This window comes from Moschus berezovskii, chromosome 7, assembly GCF_049115385.1.
Source record: "Moschus berezovskii isolate FMDL1 chromosome 7, NW_MosBer_1.0, whole genome shotgun sequence".
NCBI lineage: Eukaryota > Metazoa > Chordata > Mammalia > Artiodactyla > Moschidae > Moschus > Moschus berezovskii.
This window is the reverse complement of record NC_142466.1, coordinates 120,047,930-120,068,226: the sequence shown is the minus strand read 5'-3', so window position 1 is coordinate 120,068,226 and position 20,297 is coordinate 120,047,930. Positions and strand designations below refer to the sequence as shown.

The following is a 20,297-nucleotide window of genomic DNA, read 5'->3' as shown; positions in this document are numbered from 1 at the left end:
TTTCCAGGCAAGAGTACTGGAGTGGGGTGCCATTGCCTTCTCTGTGTACAGTTCAGTTCAGTTCAGTCGCTCAGTCATGTCCGACTCTTTGAGACCCCATGAATCACAGCACGCCAGGCCTCCCTGTCCATCACCAACTCCCACAGTTCACTCAAACTCATGTCCATCGAGTCGGTGATGCCATCCAGCCATCTCATTCTCTGTCGTCCCTGTCTCCTCCCACCCCCAATCCCTCCTAGGATCAGACTCTTTTCCAGCATAGAGGCACCTAAATATATAAAGCGCGTATTAACAGGCATGAAAGGAAAAACAGATGGCAATATAGTAATAGCGTAGAACTCTGATATCCCACTTTCACCAAAGACAGATCACCCAGACAGAAAATCAGTAAGAAAACACTGTCCTTAAGAAACATGTTGGACCAACAGCAGCAGCACACACATTCTTCTCAAGTGCTCATGGAATATTCTCCAGGATAGGGCCTATGTTAGGCACAAAACAGGTCTTAATAAAGTTAAGAAAACTGAAATAGCATCAAGAATCTTTCTGACTACATTTTATGAAACTAGAATAAGAAGAAAACTGGAAAATTCACAAAGTAGAGATTAAACAACAAGCTCGTATACGACCAGCCCACAGTTAACATCATACTCAGCAGCGAAAACTTTCTCTCCAAGGTCAGGAACAAACAGGATGCCATTGTCACCACTTCTATTTAGCCTAGTACTGGAATCCTTAGCCAGAGCAATGAGGCAAGGAAAAAAAAATGAAAAGCATCCAAACTGGAAAAGAAGTAAGGTTATCTGCGTTTGCAGATGGCACGTAGCTATCTGTAAAAGTCCCAAGCGCCCTTCAACAGAAGAATGGACAAAAACATATGGTATACATAAATAAAAGCAATCCTGGAACTGTTGACAATGTGGACAGACCTCGAGGGCATGGCGCTGAGTGAAATAAGCCAGTCTCTCTGAGAGACAAACACTGTATGATCTCGTGTGTGTGTGTGTGTGTGTGCGTGCTCAGTTGTATCCAACTCTTTGCAACCCTATGAACTGAAGCCCATCAGTCTCCTCTGTCCATGGAATTTTCCAGGCACAAATATTAGAGTGGGTTGCCATTTCCTCCTCTGGGGGATCTTCCTGACCCAGAGATCGAAACTGTGTCTCTTGTATCTCCTGCTTTGGCAGGAGTATTCCTTACCACTGAGCCACCTGGGAAGCCTGTATGATCTCGTGCGGGAATCTGCAAAGTCAAACTCATAGAGACAGAGGGTTGACTGGTGGTTATCAGAGATTGGGAGGAGGAGAAATTAAGAGATACAAGTCAAAGGATACAAACTCCTAGTTTCCATGAGCAATACATTCTGGCGATCTAATGTACAGCATGTGACTATGGTCGATAATATTGTGTTATATAACGGAAACTTGCTAAGACAGTAGAACTTGTGTTCTCATTAAAGAAGTAAATATGTGAGATGATGGATATGTTAATTAACTGGGAATCCTTTCACAATGCATATGTGTTTCAAGTCATCATGCTGTGCCCTTTAAATATTTTACAATTTTGTCAATTACATGTTAAGAAAACTGAAAAAAAAAAAGTTAGCAACACAGTCGTGGAGGTGGATTTTAACCTCCAGAACAACCACAGACCTCTGGTTACAAAAAGAAAATAAGAAAAACAAAATCAAGACAGTAACTTAGCATTTTAAAAACATTCATTTGGAGACAATGGAACCATATCAACATAACTTTATTCTACTGCTACATATGAACGGGCATCACCTCATAAAGAAGGAAACCTAACAGATGTCATCTTTTTTAATGCATAGTTGAATTTCTTTGAAATTCTTTGTAACCTTTCATACATATATAATTTTTGAAGATATAGAGATAATTGTTAAGGATTACTATTCTAGTCAATATCTCCAACTCTAAGTATTACTTAATATACTATTTAAGCTGATTTACTCTTTTCTAGTCATTTTGCAAATATATGAAGTGGTATTCATGCCCTAATCCTTAGTTCTCAAGATACAATCAAGTCACCATATACATAGCCAAATCAAATGTTTAGTGTATGTTTCAAAATGAACACAAGAAAAATGTGATATTAACTATTAAATAGTATATGTGATAAAAAATCAATGGAAAGTAAAGATATGTAAGTTAACCATATATATATATAAGACCAAAATCTTTTACATACTGGATAAAAGTTTAAGGAATAAACAGAGGTGTCTTTACATTTATACTAAACATTATTTAACTGAATAATAATTCCCTCCAGTGTAGAACAAATTTTTTTGTAATTCTCAAAGAACAAAATAATATAAACTTTAATTCATGGTAACATAGTTGGCTGGAAAAATGCCAGTTTGACCTCGAAGCTTTCCTTCCCACCAATCGAAATGTGACTCTGTTTTTGATATAACTGTGATTCTGTCTCCAGCTTGAAAATTCAAATCTCCGGGCTGTTGTCCTTCAAAAGAATATAGTGCTGTCACTTCTATGGGCTGGTCTGAATTGCCTAAAACAAGAAAAAAATATTTATTCACATTTTTATGAGAAAAACAGGAAGTATGTGAAGGGAAGAGATAAATCAGCAACTCAGGGCTTGGGATTCTCGTGTCAGAGGCCAGCAGCGCCCAGAGCACACAGTCTGTGATGTTTCGTCACATCATTAGCCTTATGCTTTTCTTGGTAAAGAGCAAATATTTGGTAATAACATTTCCTAAATTACACAAGTCAAACTGCACATTATTATATACTTAAATATGTGTTTGGCAAATATCTGTGGTTATAACTGCTTAAATTTTGTCTAGTCTATAAGATAATATTATTACATTTTCCCTATTTTAATAGAATAGTCATGGTGGTTTCAATTAATTACACTATTAGGTAAAAAAAAGAGAAAGCAAGAGAGTTCCAGAAAAACATCTATTTCTGCTTCACTGACTATGCCAAAGCCTTTGACTGTGTGGATCACAATAAACTGTGGAAAATTCTGAAAGAGATGGGAATCCCAGACCACCTGACCTGCCTCTTGAGAAACCTGTATGCAGGTCAGGAAGCAACAGTTAGAACTGGACATGGAACAACAGACTGGTTCCAAATAGGAAAAGGAGTACGTCAAGGTTGTATATTGTCACCCTGCTTGTTTAACTTATATGCAGAGTACATCATGAGGAACACTGGGCTGAAAGAAGCACAAGCAGGAATCAAGATTGCCGGGAGAAATATCAATAACCTCAGATTTGCAGATGACACCACCCTTATGGCAGAAAGTGAAGAAGAACTCAAAAGCCTCTTGATGAAAGTGAAAGAGGAGAGTGAAAAGGTTGGCTTGAAGCTCAACATTCAGAAAACAAAGATCATGGCATCTGGTCCCATCACTTCATGGGAAATAGATGGGGAAACAGTGGAAACAGTGTCAGACTTTATTTTTTTGGGCTCCAAAATCACTGTGGATGCCAACTGCAGCCATGAAATTAAAAGACACTTACTCCTTGGAAGGAAAGTTATGACCAACCTAGATAGTATATTAAAAAGCAGAGATATTACTTTGCCAACAAAGGTCCGTCTAGTCAAGGCTATGGTTTTTCCTATGGTCATGTATGGATGTGAGAGGTGGACTGTGAAGAAAGCTGATCGCCAAAGAACTGATGCTTTTGAACTGTGGTGCTGGAGAAGACTCTTGAGAGTCCCTTGGACTGCAAGGAGATCCAACCAGTCCATTCTAAAGGAGATGGATCCTGGGTGTTCACTGGAAGGACTGATGCTAAATCTGAAACTCCAATACTTTGGCCACCTCATGCAACGAGTTGACTCATTGGAAAAGACTCTGATGCTGGGAGGGATTGGGGGCGGGAGGAGACAAGGACAACAGAGAATGAGATGGCTGGATGGCATCACCGACTCTGTGGACATGAGTTTGAGTGAACTCCGGGAGTTGGTGATGGACATGGAGGCCTGGCATGCTGTGATTCATGGGGTCACAAAGAGTCGGACATGACTGAGTGACTGAACTGAACTGAACTGATTAGGTAAAAGCTGATATTTTACATTGTTGATTGTATCATAAAAGATTTAATTTAAGAACCACGCTCTGTGGTCACTGATCATGAGGATTACAGCTCAGATGTATTTGCTGTTTCATTAGTAGACATTTATTTCCCCCTAGGCTTTTATGGCTGTTTTCATTTCTATACTTGATTCTTTCTCTCAAAAGAGAGATGAAATTCAAATTAGCACATCAAGAAGAATGCCTACATACGTTTAACCAGAACTTCAACAAGTATTCAGAAAAAATACTTTGAGGACTGAGTGGGTAACAGGAGCAAAAGACATCAACTATTATAAACTGTATAGAATCATAAGAGGTAAAAAAGCAGATATTTGCTATGGACTCAGCTACACGGAATTTGGTATTTCCACGTTTCATATAATTTTGTGCATGAATTAGGCAGTTAGATGCTTGTTGAATCCATCTTAGTACAGATATGTTGAACGCATATATAACCAAATTCTAAATCTAGTTACTTGCTTGGATCTGTGATACTATAATCATAAAAAATAAAGTGGCCTTGACCTGTTAGTAAGAAGTGAAAACAGTCACCACTCCAATAAAATTCACGTTTACCGAAGCACACAAGATTTGTATCTCACACAAGATGGTGCCACAGTTCTCTCAATAAAGCACGTGCCATGCAGCTGAATTCTCCTAAAGAAACAACTTTAATAATAACTAACATAATCACATTAGCAATATTGCTGGTATAGTTTTTATCTATAAAACAGAGAAGGTCTATATATTTGTATATTTTATACTATATTTACTTTTAACCTATTACTTTCAAGAAGTTTGAGTACAAGTGTGTCACAAAAAGAATAAAGTTTTGATACAGCCTGGATAAAATCAAAGCAGTTAAATAACTACTGGCGTATACGAACGGTCGTCACTGTGAAAACTGGCCATGGCACTGCACTATGGGCACATGCAGAGCCCTCATGACAGCCTCACTGCGATCAGATCAGAAGAGTGCACGCTAACATCAAAGAAAAAACTCACTCTGAAGATGATTTCATCAATAATTATATCCATGACCTCCATATATAAAGCTCAGTCTCAACATACCAAACGGAATTAACGAAAGCCCTCAATAACTCCTCCTCCCCCTTTTTGTCTCCCAAACATCGTGGACAACAGAAGCAAGTAAAAAGAGTGCCTGTGAATGAGGGAATGTTCTGGAAGCTACAGCCAGCTTAGCGGCTGTACATGCACACCCCTGTAGCGCTAATTACACAATTAAGGGTGCACAGGATGGTAACCACCATGATAGCAGGAGTCGTTCCACGTGGATACAGTGGAGCGGCTCCAGGTCCTTGAGGCAGGTGCTGTGATGAACACACTTGCTCCTCGCTTCCAGGGAGGGAACGCTCACCCCACTTTCCAGAATATGAACTGGAGACCTGCTGCTGCTGCTGCTGCTGCTAAGTCACTTCAGTCGTGTCCGACTCTGTGCGACCCCATAGACAGAAGCCCACCAGGCTCCCCCGTCCCTGGGATTCTCCCGGCAAGAACACTGGAGTGGGTTGCCATTTCCTTCTCCAATGTGTGAAAGTGAAAAGTGGAAGTGAACTCGCTCAGTCGTGTCCGACCCTTAGCGACCCCACGGACTGCAGCCCACCAGGCTCCTCCGTCCATGGGATTTTCTAGGCAAGAGTACTGGAGTGGCTTGCCAGTGCCTTCTCCAGAGACCTGCAAATGTTACCTAAACTGCTCGGAAGCCTGTCTCCAGGTGATCTTAATCACTACTGAGATTAAGGCACAGGGTCTTCAGCAACAGTCGGGAGTCTTAAATTGCATTCAATAGATTGAGCTTGGATTCATCGGTACACTTTACCTTCTTAAAAAATTATTTTACTTTTAATGGAAGGATAATTGCTTTATATCAATAACCTCAGATATGCAGATGACACTACCCTTATGGCAGAAAGTGAAGAGGAACTCAAAAGCCTCTTGATGAAAGTGAAAGAGGAGAGTGAAAAGGTTGGCTTGAAGCTCAACATTCAGAAAACAAAGATCATGGCATCTGGTCCCACCACTTCATTGGAAATAGATGGAAAAACAGTGGAAACAGTGTCAGACTTTGTTTTTTTGGGCTCCAAAATCACTGTGGATGCCAACTGCAGCCATGAAATTAAAAGACACTTACTCCTTGGAAGGAAAGTTATGACCAACCTTGATAGTATATTAAAAAGCAGAGACATTACTTTGCCAACCAAGGTCCGTCTAGTCAAGGCAATGGTTTTTCCCGTGGTCATGTATGGATGTGAGAGTTGGACTGTGAAGAAAGCTGATCGCCGAAGAATCGATGCTTTTGAACTGTGGTGCTGGAGAAGACTCTTGAGAGTCCCTTGGACTGCAAGGAGGTCCAACCAGTCCATTCTAGAGGAGATCAATCCTGGATGTTCATTGGAGGGACTGATGCTAAAGCTGAAACTGCAATACTTTGGCCACCTCATGCGACGAGTTGACTCACTGGAAAAGACTCTGATGCTGGGAAAGGTTGGGGGCGGGAGGAGAAGGGGACGACGGAGAATGAGATGGCTGGATGGCATCACCGACTCTGTGGACATGAGTTTGAGTGAACTCCGGGAGTTGGTGATGGACAGGGAGGCCTGGCGTGCTGTGATTCATGGGGTCGCGGAGAGTCGGACACGACTGAGCGACCGAACTGACTGACTGATGCCATGATCTTAGGTTTCGGAATGTTGAGTTTTAGGCCAGTTTTTTCACTCTCCTCTTTCAACTTCATCATGAGGCTCTTTAGTTCCTCTTCACTTTCTGCCATCAGGGTGGTATCATCTGCATATCTGAGGTTATTGATATTTCTCCCTGAAATCTTGATTCCAGCTTGTGCTTCATCCAGCCCAGCATTTTGCATGATGAACTCCGCATATAAGTTAAACAAGCACGGTGACAATATACAGCCTAGATGTACTCCTTTCCCAATTTGGAACCAGTCTGTTGTTCCATGTCCAGTTCTAACTGTTGCTTCTTGACCTGTATACAGATTTCTCAGGAGGCAGGTCAGGTGGTCTGGTATTCCCATCTCTTGAAGGATTTTCCACAGTTTGTTGTGATCCACACAGTCAAAGGTTTTAGCGCAGTCAACGAAGCAGAAGAAGACATTCTCCTGGAACTCTCTTGCTTTTCCTATGACCCAACAGATGTGGGCAATTTGATCTCTGGTTCCTCTGCCTTTTCTAAATGCAGAACATCTGGAAGTTCTCAGTTCACGTACTGCTGAAGCCTGGCTTGGAGAATTTTGAGCATTACTTTGCAAGTGTGCGGTAGTCTGAACATTCTTTGGCATTGCCTTTCTTTGGGTTTGAAATGAAAACTGACCTTTCCCAGTCCTGTGGCCACTGCTGAGTTTTCCAAATTTGCTGGCAAATTGAGTGCAGCAACTTTACCAGAATCATCTTTTAGGATTTGAAATAGCTTTGCTGGAATTCCATCACCTCCACTAGCTTTGTTCATAGTGATGCTTCTTAAGGCCCACTTGACTTTGAACTCCAGGAAGTCTGGCTCTAGGTGAGTGATCACACCATCGTGGTTATCTGGGTCATTAAGATGTTTTTTGTACAGTTCTTCTGTGGATTCTTGAAACCTCTTCTTAGTATCTTCTGCTTCTGTTAGGTCCATACCATTTGTCCTTTATTGAGCCCCTCTTTGCAAGAAATGTTCCCTTGGTATCTCTCATTTTCTTGAAGAGATCTCTAGTCCTTCCCATTCTATTGTTTTCCTCTATTTCTTTGCACTGAATCCTGAGGAAGGCTTTCTTATCTCTCCTTGCTATTCTTTGGAACTCTGCATTCAAATAGTTATACTTTCCTTTTCTCCTTTGCCTTTTGCTTCTCTTTCTTTCCTCAGCTCCTCAGAGAGCCATTTTCCCTTTCATTTTCCTGGGAATGGTTTTGATCACTGCTTCCTGTACAATGTCATGAACCTCCAACCATAGTTCTTCAGGCACTCTATCAGATCTAATCCCTTGAATCTATTTGTCACTTCCGCTTATCATCGAAAGGGGTTTGATTTAGGTCATACTTGAATGGTCTAGTGGTTTCCCCCACTTTCTTTAAGTCTGAATTTTGCAATAAGCAGTTCATGATCTGAGCCCCAGTCAGCTCCCGGTCTTGTTTTTGCTGACTGTATAGAGCTTCTCCATCTTTGGCTGCAAAGAGTGTAATCAATCTGATTTTGGTATTAATCATCTGGTGATGTCCATGTATACAGTTATCTCTTGTGTTGTTGGAAGAGGGTCTTTGCTATGAGCAGTGCGTTCTCTTGGTAAAACTCTGTTCAGTTCAGTTGCTCAGTCATGTCTGACTCTTTGTGACCCCATGAATCACAGCACGCCAGGCCTCCCTGTCCATCATCAACTCCCAGAGTTCACTCAAACTCAAGTTCACCAAGTCAGTGATGCCATCCAGCCATCTCATTCTCTGTCATCCCCTTCTCCTCCTGCCCCCAATCCCTCCCAGCATCAGAGTCTTTTCCAGTGAGTCAACTCATCACATGAAGTGGCCAAAGTATTGCAGTTTCAGCTTTAGCATCAATCCTTCCAATGAACACCCAGGATTGATCTCCTTTAGAATGGACTGGTTGGATCTCCTTGCAGTCCAAGGGACTCTCAAGAGTCTTCTCCAACACCACAGTTCAAAAGCATCAATTCTTCGGCGATCAGCTTTCTTCACAGTCCAACTCTCACATCCATACATGACCACGGGAAAAACCATAGCCTTGACTAGACGGACCTTGGTTGGCAAAGTAATGTCTCTGCTTTTGAATATGCTATCTAGGTTGGTCATAACTTTCCTTCCAAGGAGTAAGAGTCTTTTAATTTCATGGCTGCAATCAGCATCCACAGTGATTTTGGAGCCCCCAAAAATAAAGTCTGACACTGTTTCCCCATCTATTTCCCATGAAGTAGCCTTTGCCATTTCATTTTGTACTCTAAGACCAAACTTGCCTGTTACTCCAGGTATCACTTTTGCTTTCCAGTCCCCTATAATGAAAAGGAACGTTTTTTTTTTTTTTGGTGTTAGTTCTAGAAGGTCTTGTAGGTCTTCATAGAACTGTTCAGCTTCTTTAGCATTAGTGGTTGGGGCACAGACTTTGATTACTATGATACTCAATAGTTTGGCTTGGAAACAAACCAAGATCATTCTGTTGTTTTGAGATTGCCCCCAATACTGCATTTTGGACTCTTTTGTTGACCATGATGGCTACTCCATTTCTTCTAAGGCGTTCTTGCCCACAGTAGTAGATATAATGGTCATCTGAGTTAAATTCACCCATTCAAGTCCATCTTAGTTCACGGATTCCTGGAACGTCTATGTTCGCTCTTGTCATCTCCTGTTTGCTTCCAATTTGTCTTGATTCGTGGACCTAACATTCCAGGTCTCTGTGCACTACTGTTCTTTACAGCTCGAACGTTACTTTGACCACCAGTCACACCCACAGCAGGGCATCGTTCTCACTTTGGCTGAGCTCGTCATTCCTTCTGGAGCTAGTTTTCCACTCTTCCCCAGTGGCTTATTGGGCGCCTACCAGCCTGGGGAGTTCATCTGTCGTTGTCCTATCTTTTCGCCTTTTCATACTGTTCATGGGGTTCTCAAGGCAAGAATATGGAAGTGGTTTGCCATTCCCTTCTCCAGTGGAGCACATTCTGTCAGACCTCTCCACCATGACCTGCCCGTCTTGGGTGGCCCCACACGGCATGGCTCATAGTTTCATTGAGTTAGACAGGGCTGTGGTCCATGTGATCAGATTGGTTACCCATCCACCTTGGGTGGCCCCACACGGCCTGGCTCATAGTTTCACTGAGTCAGGCCAGGCTGTGGTCCATGTGATCAGATTGATTACTTTTCTGTGATTGCAGTTTTCAGTCTGTCTGCCCGCTGATGGAGAAGGATAAGAGACGTGTGGAAGCGTCCTGATGGGAGGGACTGGTTGTGGGGAAAACTGGGTCTGCCTCTGCTTGGGGAGGCCAAGCTCAGTAAATCTTTAATCCAATTTCCGGCTGATGGGTGGGGCTGTGTTCCCTCCCTGTAGTTTGGTTAGGCAAACTATTTTCCTGCATCACTGAGTTATCCAGACTATACAAATAATAGGAATATCTGCTGCTGATCCCTGAATTTGTTCTTAGCAGTTTTAGAAACATATTTTATAATGAATAATTAGAGGAAGAAAGATATTATGACCTAAAGAAAAGACAGAAAGGATTGCAGACCAGATTCAATCTTTGCCTCTCCCCCCCCCGCTGGAGGTTGTCTAACTGCCTCTGAATTGCAGTTTCCAAATAAGATAAAGATAAAATAGTAACAGGAAAAACAGGTCTAAAGGCCAAGCAGGGGTTCTGAGTCGCAGCAGAGGACAAGGCAGTGCTGCTGGGTGGGAGGAGGCTGACATTCCACATTCTTCCTGGCATCCGCTCTGAACAGAGGTGAAGCAGAGAGGGAGGGGTCACTGCTGGCAGAGCTGGTGAAGGGTGTGGGCAGGACAGGCAGACAGAGGTGTGCCAAATTCCTCACCCACTCACAGTCAGGCAAATCCCTCTATTTGAGGAGGGCACAGGAGGGTCTTGAGTTGAGGGGTTGTCGGGAAAGTTCATCCACAGGAAACAAGGAGAGAGCTGGCCCTGGGTGAGAGCAGGTGCCCCCAGGAGGGGCCAGATCATGTCCACTCAGTGCCAGGCCCCCCCGCTGGCTTTTTCTTCAATAAGCTCAAAATGACTTAAAGTTCCTCTTTACTGTCAATAGTAGGGGCAGTTTCAATAAGGAGCAGTTTAACATTCACAATATAATTCATTGGAAGAGGTCAGCCAAGAGGGTGCGTTCTTCCAGGGAGACAACCTTGGGGACCAGGGAAGAACAGCCCGCAGGGGCACTGAAACAGCCAGAGTCCACAGGTGCCTTCCCTGCTGAGGACACCTGCCTCCAAGATCTATATTCCTACACTTAAAAAAAATCTGGAGGAACTTGGAAACAATTGACTATTTTGTATCCAAATATTCAAGTTTATTCAAATAGAGGTTATTTTTGTCTCCCAAATCAGGGCCACACTTAACAGGAAACAGATTACAGTCAGCTTTGGTGACTGGCAGCTGCTCTGAGCTCATAATTAGCAAGTCTGCGTCCACAGGATGCCGCTGTCTTATTTCACTTCTCAGTGGAGCCTGTATAATGTGACCCATATGGCATCAACACATGACTCAGAAGAAGCTCAGACCTTGGAAGGTCCCCTCCAAGACGCACTAAAAGTGGCACCTTTGCTGCCGTGGTGAGCTGGGCAGCTGACTCGATCCTGGTAGGCACATGCCCCAGGACACGGGTGGGGTCCACGACCCTTGGTGACTGCGATCTCTCTACAGGAGTGTGAGTGAGCTGGACGGGGCCACCGGGAGAGGTCACAAAACCCGCAATTCTCAAACGGCAGAGTCAAAAGATGAAGGGCGTCCGTGGCGGTCACACTCGGGGCGGGGGCACTGCTGGCATCGCGTGGGCCGAGTTCTCAGGCGCGCGCAGTGCAGGACAGCAGAGAGCTGTGCCCAGGCCCAGAGGGGCCCTGCCAGCCAAAGGGTGGACAGGGGGCGGAGATGGACGTGGACCAAGGAGGTTCGGACCTCCAAGGGCTATGGATGCTCAGCCCGTTTTACCGTGAGGCCAGAAGACTTGGTAGCAGGAGCTTCCAAAGGTGCGAAGCAAAAGCACACACCGCCTGGAGAACCAGCGCTGTGCCCACGCAGCGTGTGGCAAGCCCAGGAGAGCAGCCTGGGAGGCTAGGAGTCCTGCTCAGAAGGGGTTTCAACTCAAGCCTCAGGACTGAGGAGTCACAGGGCTGGGACTTTTCTCTGCAAGGCTGATAGACTGGCATAAGGAAGTCCTTAGTAAGAGTTTAACTGGTTTCACACAGCAATGTAAAGTAAGCTTTATTTTTAAAATAGACTTTAAATCTTTCCTTGCATTTTCTTTTTTCAAAATCCCTTATATTTTGAGAAAGGACTAAATTAAATTAATATTAATTTATTACCTACTGTTTGAAAAACTTATGTGCTACCCTTAAATATAAAAGCAAAACCCAACCAACTGGCCAACCATGGGAAGTAAAGTGTTTGGAACATACAGCCAGAGAATAAAAGTACCGGCTGTAAGTCTGAGCCTCTGTCTCCAGATCCCGCTTAGGGTTTTGTTTCTTATCTCCCCTCATTGCTTTCTAAGAGATATTTCTAATGTTTATCACTCAGACTACAGGTGCAGACTTTAGAGGAATCTGGGAAAAGGAACAGTAGTCCCCGAGTCACACTGCCAACGCCACTTCTGCTCAACTGTAGTCAAGGCCCCTAATCCCTCAGGGCCCAGTGGCCCTTTCCCAGTTGGGTCTAGTCTATTTGCTGACCTCGTCAAGTTTGATCAGTCCAACTGTGCAGAGTATGTTTTAAATGAAGTGCTTCTCAAAGTAACGTGAATATCCTATAAATGAAATAAGACGTATTGATATTTTCACAACCTGCCAAATTAGTTAGGAGGTCTGTGATTATATGATGGTTACAAATCTTTTTAAAACAGAAATATTTTTACTTACCAACTCTCTCACGATAGCTGGAAAGTTCAGGATACAGATTATATTCGTTTCTGCTACCTGCAAAAAGTAAATAGATACATAAGAGGGGAACATTTAGAAAATTTATTAGTATATAGTATATAAGATACCAGGGCTTCCCTGGTGGCTCAGATAGTAAAGTGTCTGCCTGCAATGCTGGAGACCCAGGTTCGTTCCCTGGGTTGGGAAGATCCCCTGGTGAAGGAAATGGCAACCCACTCTAGTATTCTTGCCTGGAAAATCCCCATGGACAGAAGACCCTGGTAGCCTACAGTCCATGGAGTAGCAAAGAGTTGGACACGACTGAGCGACTTCACACACATATAAGATACCCAAGAATGCCAAATACTGTTCTTGATAAGCAGATATTTTGAATCACTCTAACTGATCAAAATATAATTATTTTATCCTCTTTCAATCAAGAGGAATACCTGAATATACACAGAAAACAGACCAAACGTAAGGCAGACAGTAAACGTCTAATATTTGTATGACCACATGCACATAAACTACAACTCATGGCACTGCAATTACACCTCCACAGAAAGCAGATACATCTTTTTCCAAAATTACCAGAATAATAAAATTTGCAATCACCAAGCCAGTGATTTTCAGACAGTCTTGCTTGTGGTGTCATCTGCATATCTGAGGTTGATATTGAGATTTCTCCTGGCAATCATGATTCCAGTTTGTGCTTCATCCAGTCTGGCATTTCACATGATGTACTCCGTCTATAAGTTAAATAAATAGGGTGACAATATACAGTCCTGACGTACTCCTATCCCATTTGGAACCAGTCCGCTGTTCCAAGTCCGGCTGGAACTACTGCTTCTTGACTTGCATATGGATTTCTCGGGAGACAGGTAAGATGGTCTGGTGTTCCCATCTCTTGAAGGATTTTCCACAGTTTGTTGTGATCCACCCAGTCAAAGGCTTTAGTGTATTTAATGAAGCAGAAGTAGACATTTTCCTGGAACTCTCTTGCTTTTCCTATGACTCAACAGACGTTGGCAACTTGATCTCTGGTTCCTCTGCCTTTTCTAAATCCAGCTTGAACATCTGGAAGTTCTCAGTTCACATCCTATTGAAGCCTGGCTTGGAGAATTTGGAGCATTACTTTACTAGCGTGTGAGATTCTTGCAATGATACGGTAGTTTGAACATTCTTTGGCATTGCCTTTCTTTGGGACTGGAATGAAAATTGACATTTTCCAGTCCTGTGGCCACTGCTGAGTTTTCCAAATTTGCTGGCAAATTGAGTGCAGCAACTTTACCAGCATCATCTTTTAGGATTTGAAATAGTTCTGCTGGAATTCCATCACCTCCACTAGCTTTGTTCATAGTGATGCTTCTTAAGGCCCACTTGACTTTGAACTCCAGGATGTCTGGCTCTATGTGAGTGATCACACCATCGTGGTTATCTGGGACATTAAGATGTTTTTTGTACAGTTCTTCTGTGGATTCTTGAAACCTCTTCTTCGTATCTTCTGCTTCTGTTAGGTCCATACCATTTGTCCTTTATTGAGCCCATCTTTGCAAGAAATGTTCCCCTGGTATCTCTAATTTTCTTGAAGAGATCTCTAGTCTTTCTCATTTTATTGTTTTCCTCTATTTCTTTGCTTTGATCACTGAGGAAGGTTTTCTTTTCTCTCCTCACTATTCTTTGGAACTCTGCATTCAGATGCTTATATCTTTCCTTTTCTCCTTTGCCCTTCACTTCTCTTCTTTTCTCAGCTATTTGTAAGGCCTCCTCAGACAATCACTTGGCCTTTGTTTTTCTTGAGGATGGTTTTGATCACTGCCTCCTCTAAAATGTCACAAACCTCCATCCATAGTTCTTCAGGCATTCTATCAGATCTAATTCCTTGATCTATTTTTCACTTCCACTGTATATCGTAAGGGATTTTATTTAGGTCATACCTGAATTTAGGTCATATACACAGGATAACTATTATTTATGGAATGACATAACTTCAACATAAAATTGTATCTCAGTGTTCTTTTTTAAAGATATAGATGCTAAGAAAGCTGGTTTTTAGAAAAACTAGAGAGGGCAAGAAAGATATAAGAATGTAACAATTTTTTATTTCCCTTCTTCAGTTCAGTTCAGTCGCTCAGTCATGTCCGACTCTTTGAGACCCCATGAATCACAGCATGCCAGGCCTCCTTCCCTGTCTATCACCAACTCCCGGGGTTCACTCAAACCCATGTCCATCAAGTCGGTGATGCCATCCAGCTATCTCATTCTCTGTTGTCCCCATCTCCTCCCGCCCCCAACCTTCCCAGCATCAGAGTCTTTTCCAGTGAGTCAACTCGTCGCATGAGGTGGCCTAAGTTCTTCTTAGACAGAGGTAAAAAAATTCTCATAGAGATCTATCATCAAAACAATAGCAATAATAAATATTACTTATTAATAAACTATTACTACTATAATTTTTATTTTGGTGATAGCTATGTGGTTTTATAAATAATTCATATATAATGATAATATTAATTACTATTCTTATTGTAAATTCAGATAACGGTGCCATTAGCTCTCCCTTCAGCTTTGTTGAAAGCTAAAAAAAAAAGTAATTCATCTAATTTACAAAATTATTTACTGTTCATCAGACTCACTAACTACACTAATATCAACTTTCATATTTCAAATTTCAAACTGTATCACTGTCCTTACATTTTGGGGACAATGTTGTAGTAGAATGATTAAGATAGTTTGGAGTCTGCTTTTCTTATTCAAGTGTGAAAAAAACTACTGTGAAAGAACAGAAGACAAAGAGGCCGACGTGTACATCATGTTCTCAACAAAGAACGCGAGTGGACACCGGTCATCTGTAAACTCTGTCTTATATCACCTGTGCCCAGAAGCTCTTTCCCAACCTCCGTGTATCCCTCAGGGCTTCCCTGGCGACTCCGTTGGTAAAGAATCTGTCTGTAATGCAGGAGACCCAGGTTCGATCCCTGGGTCAGGAAGATCCCCTGGAGAATGGCATGGCAAGCCACTCCAGTATTCTTGCCTGGAGAATTCCACGGACAGAGGAGCCTGGTGGGCTACAGTCCATGGGGTCACAGAGTTGGACTTGACGAGTGACTAAGAACATGCTTAAGGATAGACGTGCATCAATGTGAGGGCCACTGGCCTAAGAAATTCATGAATAGAAAAATATAGAAACAAGAATTGGCAATGTAGGGAAGAAGGTATAAATATCAGAGAATCTATTTTTAAAAACTGATGAGAAGTAAGAGATTTTGGGTAGGTGACCATATATTAGACAAAATATATGCAAATTAAGGCTTTCCCAACTATTAAAAGCAGCACTCTGAAATATAAATGGGAAAGCGTCTTCCATTCAACACAGCAAAACAAAATTACAAAGTACTTAGAAATAAATTTAACAAGAAAGGCACAGAAACCATGAAATCTTAGGAAAGACATGATATAATATCTCAACAAATGGAAAGCATTAAATAGAAAGATTATCATACAAATGCCAAATTTATTTGTTTATATATGTAATGTTATTGTAATTAATATAAAAAAATCATAGATTTCACATAAGTACATAATATTACTTTAACCAGAATTGCATGTTGGTAGTTGACAGGAGTATTGGTAAAATGCTCTTGAATTAACTGAGAAGTAAGGTTCTAATAACTGCAAGAACGAAATACTTCAAGGACACTATGAATGCAAGGTACGGGGGAGAAGACCTTAACCGTGCTGAAACGCTGATGCTTTCAAAGTGTGGTGCTGGAGAGGACCCTGAGGCTCCTTGGACAGCAAGGAGATCAAACCTGTCAATCCTAAAGGAAGTCAGCCCTGAATCCTCATTGGAAGGACTGACGCTGAAGCTGAAGGGCTGACTCCCTGGAAAAGACCCTGATGCTGGGGACGACTGGAGGCAAAAGTAGAAGGGCGTGACGGAGGATGAGATGGTTGGACGGCACCACCGACTCAACGGACATGAACTTGAGCAAACTCCAGGGGACAGTGAAGGGTAGCAGAGCCTGGCGTGCTGTAGTCCGTGGGGTTGCCAGAGCTGGACGTGACCTAGCAACCGAGTGACAACGACAGCAACTACAAAATCTATAAAAAATAAGCGACAGACACGTCTTTACATGAATTTAAAACTCTGATCTATGGGAGTTTCACACATCAGACTCTTACATCTCATGTAGATTACGAACTACGTGAAAACAGAGATCAACAGGAGATACACCTAGGGAAATGAACTGACGTCCAAATGAGAGACCCTTTAATCACAAAACACTCCTGCAAGTTGAAAATGCAGCAAGTGTTCCAACGAAAAAAAATTAACCAACGAAATAGAGACTTTTAAGATAAGATTAAATTCCAAACACCAGCAATAAGATGAAAAGATGTTTAAATCACTAATAGGGAAAAACTCAGTCAATTAACAAGGAGATATAACCAACCCTCAGACTAGCAAACACTTCAGGACACTCCAACACTACCAGTGACGAGGGACGACTGGGAGGCGTGTTGCAGTACAGTGTGTGCAGTAGGTAGTGGCATCGAAAAAACTGAAAGCTAGTATCTATCAGTAGGAGAGTGGCTGAATAAAATACGCCCATCTGCATGACGGAATACTGAACAGCCACTACAAAGAAGTAAATTAACTGCAGGGTAAGTTTCCAATAACTGCAAGAACACAGTTGACTCAGGGATTTCCATAAGATGTTGCTGAGCAAGAAGAACAAATAAGTCCCACGAACAAACAGTCTACAAGAAGCATGAAGACTGTAACAGCATGTTTGCGAGGAGACAACAAAGCATTGGGCCTGTGCGCGTCCACATGTTTGTACACAGGCCTGTGCGTATCTACATGTTTGTACACAGGCCTGTGTGCGGAGCCACATGTTTGTACACAGGCCTGTGTGCGTCTACGTGTTTGTACACATGCCTGTGTGCGGAGCTACATGTATGTACACATGCCTGTGTGCGTCTACATGTTTGTACACAGGCCTGTGTGCGGAGCCACATGTTTGTACACAGGCCTGTGTGCGTCTACATGTTTGTACACAGGCCTGTGTGCGTCTACTTATTTGTACACAGGCCTGTGTGCGGAGCCACATGTTTGTACACAGGCCTGTGCGCGTCCACACATTTGTACACAGGCCTGTGCACGTTTACACGTTTGTACACAGGCCTGTGCGCGTCTACATGTTTGTACACATGCCTGTGTGTGTCTACATGTTTGTACACAGGCCTGTGTGCGTCTACATGTTTGTACACATGCCTGTGTGCGTCTACATGTTTGTACACATGCCTGTGTGCAGAGACACATGCTTGTACACAGGCCTGTGTGCGTGTCTACATGTTTGTACACAGGCCTGTGTGTGGAGCCACGTTTGTACACAGGCCTGTGTGCGTCTACATGTTTGTACACAGGCCTGTGTGCGTCTACATGTTTGTACACAGGCCTGTGCGTGTCTACATGTTTGTACACATGCCTGTGTGTGGAGCCACATGTTTGTACACATGCCTGTGTGCGTGTCTACATGTTTGTACACATGCCTGTGTGTGGAGCCACATGTTTGTACACATGCCTGTGTGCGTCTACATGTTTGTACACATGCCTGTGTGTGGAGCCACATGTTTGTACACATGCCTGTGTGTGGAGCCACGTTTGTATACATGCCTGTGCGTGTCTACATGTTTGTATACAGGCCTGTGTGTGGAGCCACATGTTTGTACACAGGCCTGTGTGCGTCTACATGTTTGTACACAGGCCTGTGTGCAGAGACACATGTTTGTACACATGCCTGTGTGCGTGTCTACATGTTTGTACACAGGCCTGTGTGCGTCTACATGTTTGTACACATGCCTGTGTGCAGAGACACATGTTTGTACACATGCCTGTGTGTGGAGCCACGTTTGTATACATGCCTGTGCGTGTCTACATGTTTGTATACAGGCCTGTGTGTGGAGCCACATGTTTGTACACAGGCCTGTGTGCGTGTCTACATGTTTGTACACATGCCTGTGTGTGGAGCCACATGTTTGTACACAGGCCTGTGTGCAGAGCTACATGGAGAAAATACGGAGGGACTACAGAAATACAGAGAAAAGCGTCATTCCCACTGTTGCAGGTTTGAGCGTAGAAGAGGGTGACGTGCAATTAAGGACAGCGGAGAAATGGGAACGGGGGAGGACTCCCACAAGAAAAGGAAAAACACTCTCAAAAACCGTATTTATGAGTCACATGTACACTTACATAAAGTTATACACGCGAGGATATATAAGAAATCAAAAATTAAGATTTTTTTAATAAAGCACTTAGGAATAAGTCATATTTAAAATGAAAGGTTAAAAACAGATTCAAATTTTAAACTCTTTTATTGAATCAAAACCAGGTGTTCACAACCAGGCATGATCTTCTACCTGAGAAAAGATGATGGGCACGTGAAAAAAACTGGAACCGAGCCAACAAGTACTGAAGCTGAAAAAGTAAACGGAGGAGAAGAGTGGATGGTGAATAGAGCCAAGTTTGCAGAAACGTGCCCAGGCGAGCAGGTGAGCTGGCAAGCACACCGGGAAACCAGCGCGAGCAGCCCCTGCCGGGACAGGAAGCTTCCGAAGCCCGAGGTCACGGCGGCAGACAGACAGGCCAAGGCTGGTGCAGCAGGCGGACCCGTGACCAATGAGGCTAGATGTTAAAATACCTGCTCACGAAGAACAGGCAAGAGAAAGAAACCTTCCAAGATTTTTCCTTTGTTAGCTGAGAGGAGTTTCATGAGACAAGGTAAGTAGCTTTTTAATCTCACTGACAAGTAACTGATATTGAGGACTAGCAGGATTTTTATGTAGGTGTGATATAGATACCTACTCCCTCAGTGAGGAAATTTTAGAAACACTGTACTTTTAAGTATTCACATAGGTCCAATTTTATGTAATCACTCCTATCTAAAATAAAAACAGATTCAATGCTCACATCTTGCTACTGAAAATAAGAGTGCAAGCAAATCAATCACCAGAACACAAATAAAAATAGACCATCCCTCTGGAGGGAGAAGGCAGCATCCCAAGAGCCCGGGATGCGGAGCAAGTTGTGCGTGTGTTTAGGATGTGGGGTGGGGCTCAGTGGCAAAGAACGCGCCTGTCAACGCAAGGGATGCAGGTTTTACCCCTGGGTCGGGAAGATCCCCCGGAGGAGGGAATGGCAACCCACTCCGGTATTCTTGCCTGGGAAACCCCACGGACAGGGGAGCGTGGAGGGCACAGTCCATGGGGCTGCAAAGAGTCAGACATGACTGACACATACACGGTATAAAGAAGAACAGGTCTAGCTCCTGAGGGTCTTCCTAGATGAGGTGAATTTAGACAAGCTAAAGGCATAGCCAGGAATCAGTATGAGGGCCATGAGTCGGGTTTCATGCTCATTTTTCACTCGGGCATGAAAACTGGGCAAATGGACACAAAGCACGGAGCGGGAGGGCAGGGCCAGCTTTACGGCCTTGGCGGCACTTTGACACTTGCAGTCCTTTGCCCGGAGCTTATCGGACACTGCTGACCCTTGAATAGCATGGGTTTGAACCGTGTGGGTTCACTTACAAGTGGATTTTTTTCTGATAACATTCGAAAATTTGTCTGAGATTAGCCACAAA

The 20,297-nt window shown here is 43.1% G+C and overlaps 1 protein-coding gene across 1 annotated transcript in view; it reads right to left on the bottom strand.

Moving 5' to 3' along the window:
- Positions 1 to 1,733: 1,733 nt before the first annotated feature.
- The window catches only part of SH3YL1 (SH3 and SYLF domain containing 1), a gene marked incomplete at its 5' end in the record, with an annotated part of 65,060 nt that continues 46,496 nt past the window's right edge, over positions 1,734 to 20,297 (bottom strand). The window contains 2 exons of the mRNA XM_055427738.2: positions 1,734 to 2,529; positions 12,655 to 12,711. Of these exons, the coding sequence (XP_055283713.1) occupies positions 2,339 to 2,529; positions 12,655 to 12,711 (248 nt within the window). The remainder of the gene's footprint in view (positions 2,530 to 12,654; positions 12,712 to 20,297) is intronic.